The 19,027-nt window shown below is 57.9% G+C and overlaps 1 protein-coding gene across 1 annotated transcript in view; it reads right to left on the bottom strand.

The window, feature by feature from the left end:
* ADAMTS17 (ADAM metallopeptidase with thrombospondin type 1 motif 17) overlaps window positions 1-19,027 on the bottom strand; it is a 90,061-nt gene that overhangs the window by 20,794 nt on the left and 50,240 nt on the right. The window contains exons 12-19 of the mRNA XM_059677915.1: window positions 17,641-17,786; window positions 13,181-13,347; window positions 9,998-10,125; window positions 7,725-7,845; window positions 5,557-5,637; window positions 3,601-3,758; window positions 710-869; window positions 89-224 (exon numbers count right to left, since the gene is read on the bottom strand). Of these exons, the coding sequence (XP_059533898.1) occupies window positions 89-224; window positions 710-869; window positions 3,601-3,758; window positions 5,557-5,637; window positions 7,725-7,845; window positions 9,998-10,125; window positions 13,181-13,347; window positions 17,641-17,786 (1,097 nt within the window). The remainder of the gene's footprint in view (window positions 1-88; window positions 225-709; window positions 870-3,600; window positions 3,759-5,556; window positions 5,638-7,724; window positions 7,846-9,997; window positions 10,126-13,180; window positions 13,348-17,640; window positions 17,787-19,027) is intronic.

The following is a 19,027-nucleotide window of genomic DNA, read 5'->3' on the forward strand; positions in this document are numbered from 1 at the left end:
GGCCTGTGCCGACTGCATCACTCCGCCCCCCGCACAGGCGCTGCTGCCCCGCCCCAGAGGGCCGGCGCCGGAGATGCCAGCTCCTTACCGTGCCTGGCATGGGTGTGAGTTGCACCTTCGGACCTGGGGCTCCGGGCGGCTCGCGGGGGGGCAGTCGCTGTCATTCACCAGCGTCGTGGTCTTGTTCACGATGCGCGTGCAGGACACGATGGTCCTGCGTTCCCCTGGAAACCAGCGCACAGGGAGCTGAGAGGCTGTGGCCGCCACCTCGGGAGGGGCATTAGGTCCCGCTGTGGAGGGGCCTGCAGGGGTGCCTTCTGATCGGAGAGTTGTTAACTGACTGCGGTCAGGGCAGGAGAACTATCAGCTCGGCCAGGAGGGTGTGCAAGACATGGACAGGGCAGTGCGGGGCAGGAGAAAAATTCTAGACTAGGACCAGAAAGAGGCAACTGCTGCCAGGCCAGTGTGGCTCAGTGGTTGAGCGTCAGTGGTCCGGGCTCGATCCCCAGTAGGGGGCGTGCAGGGGCAGCTGATCCATGATTCTCTCTCTCATCGATGTTTCTCTCTCTCCCTTCCTCTCTGAAATGAACAAACACTGGTTATGTGCCCAGCCTGTCCCCCTCTGTGCCCTGACCACAGAGTGGCCGGAATCCACGCCTCCTTCCTTTAACAAAACCCCGCACCCGTGGGCCAGGACCCCGGGGCTCACCTCCTCCACACTGCACGCTGCACCCCTCCCAGCCGCTGTGGGTCCAGATGAACAAGGAGTCGTGGGGTTTCTCGGGCTCGCTCTGATTCTCAGCCGTGGCGTTCACGGGGATGGTGTACTCGTAGTGAATCCCGTAATTCTGGTCATGAAATAACAACACCTGGGCGGGAGGCAAAAGAGGCTGCTTTGAAACCACGCAATAGCCCGAGGAGAGCCTCGCTGTGGGGTCTCCCTCCCGGTGGGCACGGGGTTTTAAAATAGGTTCGACCTGCCCAGCCGGGCTGGCTCCTGGTTGAGTGTCAACCCAAGAACCAGGAGGTCAGGGTTCCATTCCCTGTCAGGGCGCGTGCATGTCAGTCTTGCGGCTCGACCCCCAGTAGGGGGCGTGCAGGCGGCAGCGGATCCATGATCCCCTCTCCTCATTGATGTTTCTCTCTCGCTCTCCCTCTCCCTTCCTCTCTCTCTAAAAATCAAACAAAAAAAAACCCATATTCAACTTAACGCTGCGAAACAAGGCTTCATGTAGGACTTTCCAGTGGCCTGGCTGTGGGGGGGGGGGGGGTGTCCTCAGGGCAGGCCTAACACCAGCCGGTCCTCCCTGGGTCGAAGCCACCAGCAAGTTCACTTCCAGGCCGGGAGCTCCAGGAGAGGGGCCAGCGGGGGCTCCAGGCAGACTGTGCAGGGCCCACCTGCCTAGATGGGGCGGGGGGGGGTGGAGGAGCAGGTGGCAAGTGCCTGAGATCAAAGCCCCCTCCTCCCTCCCCGGAGCTCCCCCTCCCCCGAGGGCTGGAGTGGGTGGGGGGTGGGGGCGGGGCGCCTCAGCAGCACAAACATCCACTTCTCCAAGGAACGCATTTGGAAACCTGCCTAGAGTGGAAAAGAAAGTAAAAAAAAAAAAAAAAAAAAAAAACCCTCTTTAAAAGAGATCTTTATTATCTCAGTCTGGGAATATAAGACTGGTGAATGGGGGATCCATCTGAAACCAATTTCGTGCAATTTCGCAGCCACGTATACTTTGTGGGCAGGTCCCCGTGGCTGCCCAGTGCGTGCGTCCTGGTTGGGGGGACAGTGGCTTCTATGGACAGCCAGAGGGGCACCTCTTGTTTCTAGATTTGCAAACTGGAAGTAACCGTCATCGTTAGCGAGAGAGAGAGAAGCGATTCACATTAACGAGGGCTAGGCCCGGGGCTGCGGCGGCTGCGGCTCTCCCCCCCCCCCCGCCCCGAGTTTTGTTTCTCGTGGTCAGAATGGATCCCGGCTGTGCCTCGGCCTGAACGGGCTGGCGATGCGCTCGGGCCATGAAAGCTTTGAGAAGAGACGGGAAATAAACCCATCCTGGCGCCTGCTACAGGGAGCAATGCAAGGGCGGCCGGGTGACCTGAGGGTGTCCTTGGCTTCCTCTTGCAGGCCCCCTGCATAACCGCTTTTATTTCATTATGATCATCATTACTTTTAATCCTCCTCCGAGAATATTTTTCCCATTGATTTCTAGAGAGAGTGGAAGGGAGAGATAGAGAGAGAGAGAGAGAAACATCGACCTGAGAGAGACACATCGATTGGTTGCCTCCTGCACATGCCCCTACCGGGGCTAGGAAACCTGCAATTCAGGTATGTGCCCTTGACCAGGAATCGAACCCGCGACCATTTGGTCTGCAGGTGGATACTCTAACCACTGACCAAACCGGCCAGGGCTGCGTTTATTGTTTTATTTTATTTTATACATTTTTGTTGCATTCAGGGCTCACAGGCAGAGCTGCCCCTGCAGTGCTTTGATATTCTTAAAAAGGATGCATCAGCCTAGCCGGTTTGGCTCAGTGGGCAGAGCGCCAGGCACAGACTGAAGGGTTGCGGGTTTGGTTCCGGTCAAGGGCATGGATCTCAGTTGCAGGCTCCATGCCCAGCCCTGGTTGGGGCATGTGTGGGAAGGAAACAATCAAAGTGTCTCTCTCACATCGATGTTTCTCTCTCTCTCTCTCTCTCTCTCTCTCTCTCTCTCTCTCTCTCTCTCTCCCTCCTCCCCCCTCCCTTCCATTCTCCCTAAACAAATCAATGGAAAAAATCCGCAGGTGAGGATTAACCAAAATAAAAAGGATGCATCCGCAGGTGGTCCCTGGGTTGGGTGGCGTCCTCCCCGACAGGTAAGACAGGACCCCACAGGTGTCTGAGACCACCCGGGGAGTCGACACTCCCGGAGAACCTGGGCCTCCCCCACCCCCCGTTCCCGGACGCCTGCTGCAAGGCGAGCCTGGAAGATCTGAGCACTGCTGGTGTGGAAGGAAGCAGCGTCAACAGCTCCTTTCCAAACGGTAATTTCCAGTGCGGACACACACCGAGGGGCGGACCGGTGCCGTCTGATGTGAAAACAGACTTCGCGCGGCCGGCTGCTGAACCGGCCAAGTCTCCCTGGCGGCCTCAGGGCTGCGCGGCTCCTCCCTGGAGGCAGTTCCCTTTAAGAAGAGGTGGGAGTCCTGCCAGCGAGGAGCCGGGCGATGTTCTGAGAGGGGGGAAATCCGAAGCATGCCCAAAGGGATGAGATAAGAAAAGATGGAGGCCGGCCGGCGTGGCTCAGTGGTTGAGCATCGACCTAGGAACCAGGAGGCCACGGTTCGATTCCCGGTCAGGGCACATGCCCGGGTTGTGGGCTCCATCCCCAATAGGGGGTGTGCAGGAGGCAGCTGATCCCTGATTCTCTCTCCTCATTGATGTTTCTCTCTCTCTCTCTGTCTCCCTTCCTCTCTGAAATCAATAAAAATATATTTAAAAAGAAAAGAGAAGATCAAGAGCGAGCCTGGAGCTGCAGGTGGCCAGGTAAGCCACCAGGAGCCGGGTGCACCTGCCCTCCACCCACACCCCCAGGAAGAAGTAGACGGGGGGTCCTCTCTGAGCCTTACCATCAAGTGCAGGGGGATTTTGGTCGGTCCCTTGGCAGAAATTTTCTCCCACAGGCCCCTGCGGACATAGCGGACCGTGGTGCCGGCGATCTGGAACTCTCCGGGGAGCTCGATCTTCCAGTCGCTGTTGATGGACCGCCGACTGGAGTCTTTGAGGGCTGGCAAGAGAACGGGACAGCATGGAGCCGAGGCCACGCAGAACACCTGTACAGAGCAACCCGACGACCCAGCCTTCCCTCTCCTGGGTATAGATCCCCCCAAAATCCCCAAAACGAAAAAAATCAATAAAAACATTAAAAGAAAAAAAAAAAGAACACAGGGAATTCTGGAGGGACCTGGTTCTGTCTGTGATGGATGTCTGGGCTCTGATTGGCTGGGAAGAACAATTTCATTTTGAGGCTCCGCCGGGGTCAGAGGTCAGACGTTTTATTTGTATTTATTTTTTAAATATGTTTTTATTGATTTCAGAGAGGAAGGAAGAGGGAGAGACTGAAACATCAATGATGAGAATCATAGCTCGGCTGCCTCCAGCACGCCCCTTACTGGGGATTGAGTCTGTAACCCAGGCATGTGCCCTGACCGGAATCGAATCTGGGACCCTTCAGTCCCCAGGCCTACGCTCTATCCACTGAGCAAACCAGCCGGGGCAGGTCGGACGTTTTAAATCGCTGCCTGAAACACAGCAGGGCCTTTGTGTATTTTGCTGAGGAGCCATTAGGAGCCTCTTAATGAGGAGAGGAACTTCCCACAGAAGGGAGGTGGGTCCCTGCTCTCCTCACTGCCAGAACCGGGCCCTCCTTTCTCCGTGCAGATATTTACATGTTGTCCGTGGACGCCGGGCACGGAGGGAAAGACCGTGAGCCATGCTGGGCAGTGTGGAGGGGCATCCCTGGCCGGGAGGGCAGGGCTCCTGGTTAGCGCTGTCTGCAGGCCCATGTGGGGGTCTGACCCCGTCCCCAGGCCACAACCCCCGCACCCGTGGGGCTGTGCAGGAGCGGGCTCCTCTCGTCTCTCCCCCCGAGTTGCACTGGGAAGACTTGACCCGCAGTCAACCCACTTCTAATCCTGGCGCCGCGTCAGCGCCTTTTATTTCCACCCGGAGGCCCGCCAGGGCTGTTCTGAGCCGTGGATGCGAACTGCAGAGGCATTTCCTGTTCCAGGTGGTTTCGAGCCGCGAGCCAGGCGGCGTGGGCTGGAGGTAGGTGGGGTGGAATTCCTCGGGAATCGCTCCCAGCAAATGTGAGGGGAGCTCAGGGCTCCACGGGCTTAACTTCCAGAGCGCCCGGCCCCGGTGCCAACATGGCTGGGTTGCACTAAACTTTAGAAACGTCACGAGCGTGGACCACCTCCGGGCTTGCCCGAGTGCATACCCCAGGCCCTGGAATCCTGGGGTTCTGATTGGCAGAGGAGATGAGGGGACCAAGGCAGGCCAGGCCGGTGTGGCTCAGTGGTTGAGCATTGACCTATGAACCAGGAGGTCACGGTTTGATTCCCGGTCTGGGCAAATGTCCGGGGTGCGGGCTCGATCCCGTGTGGGGTGTGGAGGAGGCAGCCGATCCATGTTTCTCTGTCATCACTGATGTCTCTCTCTCTCTCCCTCTCCTTTCCTCTCTGACATCAATAAAAGTATATATTTTTGAAAGTCCATTTCATGTGGGAATTAGAAGCTGAGAGATCTCATGGACCCTGACATCCTGCTGCCCTTGTCACATTTCCAGGGAAAAGCAGAGATAATGTCCCCCATGTTGCTCGCTACCCGGGGCTGGGGTCAGCTGAGCGATGGCGCTGGGAAGTCCCGGCAGCCAGAACCATGAGTCTTTCTATCACGACACCTAAGGTCTGAGTTTGACACCGATGTCCTGGGAGAATGCTGCTGACCCGATGACCGGCCCGCCCCGTCCTCCGCCTCCATCCTCAGAACAGACATCGCGAGTCAGATCATTGTTTTGGCGTTACCTAGGAAACTGTGGGCGGGTTTGTCCTCCACCACGCGGATCCTCCGAGCTCCGGCGGGAATGACAGCGGCTTCGATATAGCCTGTGGTGACGGATAACATGGGTGAACCACTCCTGCCCCATCTCCCACCAAAGTCCCCTCTCCCCGCCTCCCCATAGAGATTTCAGAGCTGGTGGGAGGTACAGCTATGACAAGTGTCAATCACAGAGCGTTCTTGTATGGCCAGAGCCCCTGGGCTGCCGAATTCCAGAGCAGCGCTTACTTATTTGCACGAGGGATGGGTTGAACCGTATCCCGCCCCCCACCCCCCAATTCATTGGTTAAAGTCCTAACCCCCGGGACTCAGAATGCGACCTGATTTGGATTCGCGTCACTGAAGATGCAATTAGTTCAGATGAGATCTTCGTTCTATTTTTAAAAACTGAATAGACTGCTTAAGGTTTCTCTTTCAGAACAAAACGCAAAGGGGTGCAGAGCTCATGGGTCACCGTGGGGGGTTGCCGTGGACACCAGTCGCTGGCGCTAAGGCCTGCGTGGACTAAAGGCCATAACGTCAAAACGGCGATTTAATGAATGAAGTGAAAGCCTCGTACCGAGAGCTTTCAAAACACCACTTCGCTGTGCCAACTCCACCGAAGGCTGAGCCCACCCCTGAGGAAAGCAGAGTGATGGCCGATTCGAGCTGATTCTTTCACAGATGAGTTTCCCGGGGCCTTGATCGGTTCAAGGCTGGGAGGCGACAGGCCAGAGGGTCATACTACCTCCACGCAGCCGTCCAGGACACGGGAGGAGGGCATCCCGGAGGACATGGACGCTGTCCCCGTGGGGGGCTGCTCAGAATTCCCAGCTTCAGTATTGAAGGTAAGAGGACCCAGAGGAGGTCAGACAGGGGTCAGGATTTCTCAGAACCAGCAGAAAGCCTGCGTCCGATCGCTTTTCATCTCCGGGATGGTATTTCTCCGTGATAGTCACCCTCGGGGGTGATAACATTCCTCCTGGGCGCTGGGCAGAGATGAAAGGCGCCTCCCTATCTGAGCTGACAGAATCGGCCGGTCTTTCAGCCACACTTGGCGCCATGGAGATGTCACATGACCTGGGGGAATCATACTATTTCGAATTTGGATTCCTCCTTCAACCTGAAATGCCCTGCCCCACCCCCACTGACAGTTCATCTCTAGTTGCTCTTTTTAAAAAAATTTTTTATTGATTTCAGAGAGGAAAGGAGAGGGAGAGAGAGACAGAAGCATCAATGATGAGAGAGAATCATAGATCGGCTGCCTCCTGCACGCCCCCTAGTGGGGATCCAGCCTGCAACCCGGGCATGTGCCCTGACTGGGAATCGAACCGTGACCTCCTGGTTCATAGGTTGACGCTCAACCACTGAGGCACGCTGCCTGGACCACCTCTCCTTGTTCTTTAGGGCGTAGGGGTGCCCTCATCTGCCCGCAGCCCTGAGGGAGGCGCCCTGCAGCACCCCCGCTGAGCTGCCTCCCCCTCATACATGCGCTCAGGCTGTCTGCCGGGTTCCCCTCCCTGGACTTGGTGACAGCTGCATTTTCCTTCTGCAAACCTCCTGCCTCTAACATCGTCGTCATGCTGAATCAATGTGCACTGGATGAAAGGCTCATGGGCGACCGTGGCTCAGTGATGGAGCATCGACCTATGAACCAGGAGGTCACGGTTCGATTCCCGGTCAGGGCACAGGCCCGGGCTGCGGGCTCCATCCCCAGTAGGGGGCGTGCAGGAGGCAGCCGATCCAGGATTCTCTGTCCTCACTGATGTTTCTCTCCTTCTCCCTCTCCCTCTCCCTCTCCTTTCCTCTCTCTGAAATCAATAAAAACATATTTTTTGGGGGAAAAATATCCTTGGGTCCCGAGGATTCACAACAACAAAAACATCTGAAGCGGCTCAGTGGCCAGTGGCTGCGAGACTGGACGGAGCCGCCCGGATTCGCACACAAGCCGCCTGCCTGACAGACTGGACGCCTGCGTCACTGTGGATGAGACGCCTTTCTCTGCCTGGCAGAAGCTGTGACGCTGAGTCCCAGGCCACCCTCTCCATGACCCACCAGCCCTTCCATACGAAACGCAGGGAGGGCACGCGATCGCTGGCTTGGGGGCCAGGGAAGTAAGACGTCCGCGAAGCACAGGCTTGCGCCCCGCGCTCACCTGTCCCCCGGGAGTGGCTGAAGTCGCCCTTGACCACGCGGCAGGTCTTGCCGTCCCCGCTGCACACCCCGCACCGGTCCTCTTTGGCCGCCGACCCGATGATGCCGTCGCAGCCGATTTTCTAGAAGACCAGAGAGCTGGGTTAGCCTGGGCTCCCGTCTCACAAAGGTCTGCCACGTGATGCTGGGGCCCCCACACTTTCAGAGGCCCGAGCAAATAGGCTAATTTATTTTAAGACCAGAAGATCAAAGAATGAATGGGATCCAGCTTGCGTTATGTTCGGCAGGACACCCACGTCACGGCCGAATATAATCTTTCGTGTCTGACAGAGAGAAGGGGGCCCAGGAAGGCAGCAGTGCTCCCAGCCTGGCCGGCGAGGCTCAGTGGGTTTCCTTTTTCTGGCTGGGAGGGAGAGCACGTGCTTTCTGTAACGTAACAGCCATCTTGCAATGACAGCCGCGTTCTCTCTTCCATCAGAGGGACGCCACCGACTCCTTATTTTCATGTGGACTAAAGGCTTTCAGGCCGGCGGCACCAGCCCTCGACCCGGCATTTTCTGGGCTCCCGGTTAGTTCTAACAATTCACAGCCCTCGCCTACTTTTTTTTAATGTATATTTTTATTGATTTCAGAGAGGAAAAGAGAGGGAGAGAAAGAGAGAGAGAGAGAGAAACATCAATGATGAGAGAGAATATGGATCGGCTGCGTCCTGCACGCCCCCTACAAGGGATCGAGCCCGCAACCTGGGCCTGTGCCCTGACCGGGAATTGAACCGTGACCTCCTGGTTCATAGGTCGACGCTCAACCACTGAGCCCGGCTGGCTGGGCTCGCCTTCCCCTTCTCGACTTTCCCCTTGTTTGGTTAAAGGCCACGCCATCTCTCCGAGAACGGGCGCCTGGAAAAGAACATTTCTGAGTTCTCCCGTATCTCAACGGTCCTTTATTTTGCTCCCATGCTTGGTTGCTGACTTGGCAGCAGAATTCTAGAATCCTGCAGGAGTCTATAATTATCTCCCCTTCTTCTGCCAGGGTGCGCTTTCCTGTGTGTTTTTCTTGGTCTTTCTCGGGCCGGCTGCTGCTTTTCTTCAGACAGCAGGTCATCTCTGGTTGACCGCTCGCATTTGAGAAGGCGGCACACAGGAAGACCAACCCGGGGAGCTAGACTTGAGGGCGGGGGTGTCGCGTGGGGGGCTTCCACTCGGGTGAGTGCCGTGCTCAAGCGCTGAGCCCCGCGGGCCGGGCCCTCCCTCCTTTCTCTTTCTTGGTCTCCTTCCGTGGCTTTTATCACTGTTCCAGTGAGTCACCACAGACATGCAACATCAGGATGGGTATGGGGACTATATCCCAGTGGGTGGGGCAAGTCCCCAAAAGCCAGGCATCGGTACCCCTGGGGTACCACCTGCAAAGGCACCAGCTTCGTTCTGTATCTTTTGTCTCGAACCAGAGCAGAGCTTGTCCAAAAACATACGCTCACCTACACCTCCCACCCTCACCTCGGCATCGCTCTTCCCTCTGTCATCACGTCTCAGGTTGTTCAAACATTTTCGAGCATTTAAACACTATGAGACACCTACTCTTTCAGCCACCTCGACTCCTAGGTGGTAGCCAGGTGAGCCTGCAGGAGGGGGTACCAGTCTGAAGGTGGGAGGCAGCACCCTGGCACCTTCTTAAGAAAACCCATTCCTCTGCCCGGCTGGCGTGGCTCAGTGGTTGAGCAGAGCGGTCGACCCATGAACCAGGAGGTCACGGTTGGATTCCTGGTCAGGGCACACACCCGGGTGGCGGGCTCCATCGCCAGTGTAGGGCATGCAGGAGGTAGCCGATCCATCAATCGATGTTTCTCTCTCATTAATGTTCCTCTCTCTCTCCCTCTCTCTTCCACGCTCTCTACAATCAAGAAAATATATATTTTTAATCCTCACCAGAGGATATTTTCATATTTTCCCAGTGATTTTAGAGAGAGTGGAAGAGAGAGTAAGACAGAGAGAAATATTGATGTGAGAGGGACACATCGATTGGTTGCCTGCTGCACACCCCTTGACCAGGGCTGGGGAGGAACCTGCAACCGAGGTACGTGACCTTGACCGGAATCGAACCCGGGACCCTTCGGTCTGCAGGCCGACGCTCTATCCACTGAGCCACACCGGCCAGGGCAATAAAAAAATATTCTTTAAAAAAAGAAAACCCACTCCCCCAGGTCTCCCCGGGCCTCCGCCCACGCCGAGCCCCTCTGAGGCGGGCCGCCCCGCCAAGGACACAGAGAGCACACGTCACCTGGCACCTGCCGTGCACGCAGAGGTCGGTCTCGTAGGGCCCGCAGGGCGTGCCGTCCAGAACCCTGTCGGCCACCAGCAGCGGGGACTCCTTCCCCAGGGGCGAGCAGTACAGCTCACACGGCTTATCTGGGGAGGGAAGGGGTGAACGTTGGCGTGAGGAGGGCCATGCGGGGCGTGGGGAATTGCTTTGCCAAGGGACCGCGAGAGGAACATGGATGCCTGCGTGCTCTCTCCACCAGAGTCTCCCTAGGGGGCCTCCCGGGGGCCTGGGAGCGAGGGTGGGGCTGACGGGGCCACAGAGGACTGGACACTGAGCTGGAGGGTTCCTGCTACAGCAGATACGCTCGCACCAGCGCCCGGGCTTTCGTGAACGAGTGACGGTCACTGAACGACCGCTATGCTCAGCTGCTTTCCGTGGCTGGTGTCCCGTGGCACCCTGATCCACGCCCTCGGTGGGAAGGCTTGTCTTAGGAGGCTAGAGGGGAGTGTCCTAAGGTTATAAGGAAGAGTCCTTTGGCTAAAGCAGTTTGAAAACAGTGAATTTAAAAAAAATTTTTTTTTAATTTTTATTACTTCCAGAGAGAGGAAGGGAGAGGGAGAGAGAGAGAAACATCAATGATGAGAGAGAATCATGGACCGGCTGCCTCCTGCACGCCCCCTACTGGGGATCGAGCCCGCAACTTGGGCAGATGCCCTGACCTCCTGGTTGATAGGTCGCCGCTCAACCACTGAGCCACACCGGCTGGGTGGGCAACTTCCCTCTGTTTTGTTAAGCAGCTCCAGCTGGCTGCACTGAGCCGGAGTGACAGAGCCCTCACCATCACACCCGCCCGGTCCCCTGGGGGGGCTCGAACCCGGAGGGGTTCCGCCGTGCCGGGGAGACGGAGCTGGAATGCGCCTCTCGGCCTCGGCCAAGCCCTCCGACGCCTCGGCGGGCGCGTGGCCTGCTGGCCCGGCCGGGGACGCCTGAGCTCTGCAAGGTCTGTGCTGCGATGAGATTCCACGGGAAGGGCAGAGCCGGGTGGGCTGGGCCCCGGGCCACGTCCACGGTTCTGTGTGAAGGCTTTTCCACGGAGAAGCCGTTTCTAAGGAGATCTTTGTCTCCTGCGGGAGGCGGGAAGGGCTGTGGTCCCAAGTCCTCCCTTGGAAAATCTACCTCTGCAAGAATTTCCTTGTTTTCTTTTTTCTTTTTCCTTCGTTCAAGAAGAGAAAATAGAAAAAAAAATATAGCTTCTCCCTCCCTGCACTGTGCGTCACCGGCCAAAGAATTCCGCCGCGATAGCAGAGCTATGAATAGGGCGGTCAGGACGGGCTCCGCGGAGCCGAGCCGGCCACCGAGCCGGGGCCGGGCCCTGTGGAAAGCGGCTTTGGAGAGGGGTGCTGAGACGCTGCCCTCCCTCCCTGTTCTGGGTCGGCCATTGAGGAGCTGGTCTTTCTCCTCTGAAACGCTCCTCTATGAAGGGCTGGCTCCTGCTTCTGTCTGGGAAGGCAATGAAACCGAGTCCGCGGGAAGGCCTGAGAGTCTCCCCGACAGGGGAGGTGGCCCCCGCAAAGCCCTGAGCTCCAGGTCTCTCCGTCCAAGGCGAAATGCTGACTGTACCCTGCCTGGCTTCCTTATCCAAGACGGTGGCCTTTTTAGCGCCCGGCCAGCATGGCTCAGTGGTTGAGTGTTGACCTAGGGACCAGGAGGTCACGGTTCGAATCCCCGTCAGGGCACATGCCCGGGTTGCAGGCTCCATCCCCAGTGTGGGGCGTGCAGGAGGCAGCCAATCCATGATTCTCTCTCATCATTGATGCTTCTGTCTCTCTCCCTCTCCCATCCTCTCTGAAATCAATACAAATATATTAAAATCAATAAATACAGTGGCCCCTTTCAGGTCAAAGGCGGGGGCGCTCATCACTTCTTGCTTTGGGAGAAAAAACACCAAAAAGCAAGTGGGTGGGACCGTCCGAAGGCAATGAGCTTCCCCGAGTAGCCCCTGCGAGGCCCCCGGAGGGGTGTGGGCAGAGGTGGCTCCCAGCCCCTGCGACAACGCCAAGGCAGCCGAGGAGGTCAGCCCTCCAGCAGCGGTTAGAAGTGGAGCGGGAGTGTGATCGGGACTTGGAGAAATGGGTGGAAAAACAGACATTTCAGTGGGATTTCTGCGTTTGCAGAAACGAGGCCGGAGAACTGCAAACCAAAGCAAGAGGCGAAGGAGAGGAAAACACAAACCCGTGCACAGAGCGGAGCGGAGGGGGGGGCGAGCCCCTTGGACGTGACCTCCTCTTGCTCCCGAGGAGTGGGAGAGGCCCGGCCCCGGCCTCGGAGTCCTGGCCGATCTGTGGGCCTGGCTGAAGGTTTGCGAGCCCGGCCTCCCTCCTGACTAGGGATCCAGTGCACCCGGGGCTGCTGGGAGCCTCCTGCGTCCCAGGCACGGCCAGGCCGAGGGCGGTGAGAGTCTGTGCGTGCAGCTGCCCACACCCTCCCGGGAAGGCGGGCTCCCCTCCCCCTTGACTGCAGGGGAAGCCAAGGTACAAAGGCTCCACGGGGTTGGCCCTGGCTGGTCTGGCTCAGTGGGTTGAGCGTTGGCCTGCGGACTGAAGGGTCCAGGGTTCGATTCCACGCCCGGGTTTCAGGCTCGATCCCCAGGAGGGGGCATGCAGGAGGCAGCCGATCCATGATTCTCTCTCATCATTGATGTTTCTCTCTCTCTCTCCCGCTCCCTTCCTCTCTGAAATCAATAAAAATAAAAAATTTACAAAAAGACTAAAAACCAACCCAAAATGACCCAGGAAATTGCAAGGCAGCGCCAACACTGGAAAGGGAGGCAGCAGACGCCCACTGTCCCGGCCCCGCACAGCCTCCCTCTCCACACGGTTGGCCCTGGGCCCCGGAAGCAGGCAGCAGGCTGCTGGTACTCTTCCCCCCACCCCCACCCCCACCCCCGCTTGCTGCAAATGGGGGTGCGGGAGGCCTCTGGGCTGCTGCCTGCCTCGCAGCTGCTCTCGGGAAATGGCACAGAGCTATGTCGTCCAAGGCCAACCCCAGGCTCTAGCCATGGGTCCCTCCCAGGCTGACTGGGCAGGAGGACTGGGGCGCCCTTCGGGGAGGACTGCGGGTGGGGGCGCCCTCTGGGTTTCCTCGGGAGGCGTGAGGTTCAGGGGGAAGGGACGGAGGGACAGGACGCGCCATGTTCCTCACCGTCCACCACCACCGCCGTCAGCAGGCCCTTCTTCTTGCTGCTCAGCCGGTCATGCGTCTGGCACTGCTGGTCCCGGAAGCTGGGCAGGCCCTTGAGGCAGGGCGGGTTCTCGCAGACCGCGTGCTCCACGCTGGCGCCCAGGCAGTGCGCGCCTCCGGGCCCGGGGCTGGAGGGGAGAGACCGGCCCCCCGAGTTAGCCAGACCCAGCGGGTGCTCCGTGTCCGCCTCCTTCCCAGGAGTGGGAGGGGCCGGGCGAGGCCTCCCAGCACCCCCTCTGCTCACATACCTCCCATCTCAGCAGCCCCAGCCCCACATGGACGGCGAGTGTGAGTGAGCCCTCAGGGAAACGCATCCTGAGGCTGCAAGGTCATCTGGACATGCAATGTGGTGAGTATGGGTTAGCAAGATCCACCCACTGTGCCTTTCATCTGCACTGAAAACTTAGCCATCAGGCCCGGCCGGCGTGGCTCAGTGGTTGAGCATCGACCTGCGAACCAGGAGGTCACGGTTCGATTCCCGGTCAGGGCACATGCCTGGGTTGTGGGCTCGATCCCCAGTAGGGAGTGTACAGGAGGCAGCCAATCCATGATTCTCTCATCATGGATGTTTCTCTCTCTCTCCCTCTCCTTTCCTCTCTGACATCTATAAAAATAAATTTAAAAAATAAAAACCATCCATGTGGACACCAGGTCGCTGGCGAGTGGAAAGGGCACATTTGGGGTTTCCCTGTGGGAGCACAAGCCGTGACAGGTGCATGATGTCACTCCCGCCCTCCAGGGGCCTTAGCAAGCAGGCTGCTTCCCCTCCTGATGCTCCTGGGGACCCCACCCCGGTGACCTGCCGCCTTCCTGGCTCCACGTCCCTTCCTCCTTGGGCTCCGACAGAGCTGGCTCTTCACCTGAGACCCCTCCTCCCCCAAACACCCGCCCTGCGACGCAGGGGGCACCGGCATCCGAATCAGAGGTGACCTTCCTACCCCGCAGGCTTTTGGCGGAAACTCCCACCAAGAGGGACAGAAATCAGGGCAGGGAAACATGAGCCCAGGAGGCTGCAGCCAAGACACGGCTGACCCCCAAGGCCTGGAGGTCAGCTGGCAAGAAGCGCAAATTCCAATAGCTGGAAAGACCAAGACCAGAGAGAGAGAAAAGGGGGGCGAAGGGAGGGACTCTCTTGCCAGTGTGTTTGGACAGTGAATAAACCAGCTGTAGGAGATGGGAAAGGGGCCAGGACTGAAGGGAAGGGGGCGGGGGGGAGGGGGGGGAGGCTCCGAAGCCAGGCCGGGATGCGCAGAGCAGGGAGGTTTGCACATCCTGGGAAATCGCAGGGCCGCCAGCCTGGTGCGCCGAGGGCTGAGCGGGAGGGAATGCTGTTGGGTCAGCGCTTGGCGCTGGGCCCCATCAGCTGTGTTTTGTAACAATCACCACATCAGGTCCTTCTGCAAAAGCGGCTGGCGGAGGCCTGGGCCTCGTACAGCTCCCCGGAGGGAGGCGCCCGGCGGCGGCTGGAACAGCCCCCAGGCCGGCCCCTTCGCTTCCCATTCACCTGCCGAGGATCCCTGACGGGAGGAAAAGGGCCTGCCACTGCTCTTTCGGACAGGAAGTCTGGTGTTTTTAAAAAATATACATGTTTGTGTTGATTTCAGAGAGGAGCGGGGGGGGGGGGGGAGAAACATCAGTGATGAGAGAGAATCATGGACCGGCTGCCTCCTGCACACCCCACACTGGGGATCAAGCCCACAACCCGGGCATGTGCCCTGACTGGGAGTCGAACCCAGACCTCCTGGCTCATAGGTCGACGCTCAATCACGGAGCCACGCCGGCTGGGCAGGAAGATCAGACAGAGCACCAAGGTGTAAATATTACCAGAACAAAACCAGATTGCTGGGCTCCCTCGGAATAAACCAGGCTGGGTCAGAGCTTAGAGCTGGTCCCAAGAGGCCACGGTGCACCCTATCTGTGGGCGACAGTCTCGCGGGCACAGGGCGGGCACTGGTGAAGACGGACCTGGTGTGCAGGGGGACTGGCCCCGCTCCCTGGCTGCCCATAGCCGTTGGGGGGCTCAGTGAAGCAGATGGTCCACGGCCCGCCTGACCCACCTCTTTGGCACAATCCTTTGCAATAAGCTCAGTGTTTCAGGGAAACAACACGAGGTGTGTGCCTGGGGGGCACTGGAAATGCACAGGGTCACTGACCCTGAGCGAGCGGGCAGCCAGGCAGTGGGGGTGGGGGGGGCGCAGCACAGATGATGGAGGCCTGTACTGAGTGGTGCCCAAACAGGGGTGGCTCTATCATCTATCTATTATCTACCATCTATCTATCATCTATCCATCTATCTACCTATCTATCATCTATCTATCCTCTATCACCTATCTGTTATCTATTATCTATCATCTATCTAGCTTCTATTTATCTATCCATCTTTCATGTATCTATTATCTATCACCTATCATCCTATCTAATAACAGACAAACATGGTTACTGACCGTACCTTCGCTACGCCTCCCACTGGCTAATCAGCAAGATATGCAAATTAACCACCAACAAAGATGGCGGTTAATTTGCATACATAGGCGTGAAGCGGCGGATTGAAGCCTGAAGGCGGCTCCGGCCGGAGCAAAGGCCTGAGTCCTGGGTGCTGGAGGAAAACCGGTGCCAGCAGCCAGGGGAAGGGAAGGCCTATTGCATGAATCTTTTCGTGCAACAAGCCTCTAGTCTATCTATATTCTACCATCTATCTATATTCTATCTATCATCTATCTATCATCTATTTTATATATCTCCTGTCACCTATCTATCTATTATCTATCTATCTATCTATCTATCTATCTATCATCTAGCTATCTATTATCCATCATCTATCTACCTATCATCTACTTATCTATCTATCTGTCTGTCTATCTTTCTATCTCCTATTGGTTCTCTTTCTCTGGGAAACCTTATACACCATCAATGCTCTTAATGAAATAGTCATTCTTAAAGCACTGAACACCTCCTGTGAGCCCGGCACTCTGTCGGGGGCCAGCGGAAAGGGTTCAATAAGACACAACATGCAGCACCGATTCCCTTAGCACTACCAGAAGGGACAAGGTGTCCCTGGCATAGACTGAACTGTGAGCATACACTTCACCGTAACCAGGGCCTCCACGCCGGCCAGGGGAGCGACCCGAGAGAGTCAGCGCCTCCGCCCCGGCCCCCGGAGCGTGTGATTTATGGGGCTGGGACCCCGCCAGGGCCGCGGGGTTCTGCACACAAGGGGGATTTGCTAATTCTTCATCAACATGACTTAATTGTGGATGAAAAAGCCTTCCGGGTGAGTCATCATTCATAACGTGCTCCTTTACGACATTAATGGGATGCAGCTGAGGGCCCAGGAGACGAAAACGGGCCCTTTTAAGAAACAGTGAAAAGGGGGAGTTTCGAGAGGAGAGCAAAACCCACGCGGCGAGGGCAGCGTGACTGAGCGCACACCTAGCCCCACGCGTCCCGAACCGACGTGCGAAGATGGACCAAAGAAAGACGGCCTCCGAGGGAGACGACCTGAAAACCACGGTTCCCAGCCAAACAGCTCCAGGAGGGCGGCTTCTGATACGCAGGTGAGCTCGGCAGCCACCCCGGCGCCTCCCCTGACGCCGTGGCCGGCAGGCAGCTCCCACAGCAGCCAGCAGCCGCCTGAGCTTGGCCGCCTCCTCCCGCCTACGGGCTTCCCTGGAATGACCTCCACTGAGGAGCGCGAGAGGCCCGCCGGCCAGAGCGTCTGTCCTCCCGCTGTCCCTGGGAGCCTTTTTAAAAAATCTTTTATTTCTATTGATTTTTGTGGTTGTAATACCCCAAGGACATTTCCTGCACTGATTTTCAGAGAGAGTGGAAGAGGGAGAGGCAGAGAGAGACATCGATGTGAGAGAGACACACGGCTTGGCTGCCTCCTGCATGCACCCCGCTGGGGCGGGGGATGGAGCCTGAAATCAAGGTACGTGCCCTTGACCGGAATCGAACCTGCGACCTTTCAGTCTGCAGGCCAACACTTTATCCAGGGAGCCACGCCGGCTGGGGGTTATTGATTTGAGAGAGAGAGGAAGCAGAAGGAGAGAGAGAAACATCCATGAGGAGAGAGAATCATGGATCGGCTGCCTCCTGCATGCCCCCTCCTGGGATGGAGCTCGCAACCCGGGCCTGTGCCCTGACCGGGAATCGAACCCTGACCTCCTGGTTCCTGGGTGGCCGCTCAGCCACCGGGCCACGCCAGCCGGGCTCTGGAAGCCTTTGGATGGGGGTGCGGGCGAGGAACAGCGGCTCTGTTCCCCAGAAAGAGCTGGGCAGAGGAGGCCCCCTGACACGTGTCCCGCCCCGGACCTGGTGCATTTCAGTCCTTGCGCCTCCGTGTGAGACAAACCCTCTCCGGGGCGGTGAGACCCGCAGGTCCGGAGCAGATGGAGGTGCGGGCGGCGGGGCGGGGCACTCACGGGGGGTTGTCGCATTTCCTCTGCCGGAAGCGGGCTCCGGTCCCGCACGTGCGGCTGCACATGCCCCAGGCGCCCCAGGGGCTCCAGTCTCCGTCCACGTGCTCCGGGATGGGCGTCTTGCTCACGCACTCGCCCGCGCGGCACCACTGCAACACAGCAGGCCTCCCACGTGATGGGGTGCCCTCCTTTCTCCCCCCGCCCGCCGTGGGTCCGATTGCTCTGCCTAACTTAGGTCCCAGCCGCCTGTGCTGGGGGGAGGGGGGCGTGCTTGCTACCTCTGCGGCCTTCGTCACTCAGCTCGGCCTGACACCCATGTCCCTCGGGGCTGGGGTTTCGCCCTAAACGTCCACGTGGATGCACTCCGTGCGGGTTCGCCAAGTGCCCAGCAAAGGGGTGGATCCACACGGCGCATGGAGACCTGGGCTTCTGCGAAGGGGCTGCATGACGGAGGCCCTGACCCCGAGGGCAGTGTGGTCCCGCTCTGGGGTTTTGAACGTCAGGGTTGGGTTTGCTGCTTGGAGAGGACAAGCTGGCCCCACGTGGGTGACGCTGGCTTCCCTCTGAGGACAAGAGCAAGCCCGCCCCTAAAACAGACCTTCCCAGCGTGAGTGGCACGAAGCCTGGAGGGGGAGAGCTGATGTGCTGGGTGCCAATCACAGCATCTCCTTCGGTCTCGCCGTGCGACTAAGGAGGAAGGCTGGCCCTGGACACCTCTCTTCTCTATTTTTTTAAAAAAATAGAGTTTATTAATTTCAGAGAGGAAGGGAGAGAGAGAGAGAAACATCCATGATGAGAGAGAATCATGGATCGGCTGCCTCCTGCACGCCCCCTACTGGGGATGGAGCCCACAACCCGGACATGTGCCCTGACCTGAAATCAAACCGTGACTTCCTGGTTCTTAGGTCGGTGCTCAACCACTGAGCCACCCCAGCCGGGCGACACCTCTCTTCTCTAACGCTCATCCATCCCCCTGCTAAGGAAAACCAGGCAGCAGGCTCGCTCTCTTAACCCTGAGCTAGCACGGAACAGCTGCTCTCATTAAATCTCTTTCACCACAGCCTTTCCTGTAAGGCAAGCGACCCTGCTTTCCCACTTATGGTCTATTGATGTAACAGTTTGAGAGTAAATCCACTTGTATGACACACGGCGTTAATTTAACAAAAATAATATGCAGCCCGGCCGACATGGCTCAGTTCACCTCCCGGTCAGGGCACAGGCCCGGGTTGTGGGCTCCATCCCCAGTAGGGGGCGTGCAGGAGGCAGCCGATCCACGATGCTCTCTCATCATTGATGTTTCTCTCTCTCTCCCCCTTTCCCTTTCTCTCTGAAATCAATAAAAAAATATTAAAAAATAATAATAAGCAAGTGATTCTTGTGTCTTATAAGA

Source organism: Myotis daubentonii, chromosome 21 (genome assembly GCF_963259705.1).
Source record: "Myotis daubentonii chromosome 21, mMyoDau2.1, whole genome shotgun sequence".
In the NCBI taxonomy this organism is placed as follows: Eukaryota; Metazoa; Chordata; class Mammalia; order Chiroptera; family Vespertilionidae; genus Myotis; species Myotis daubentonii.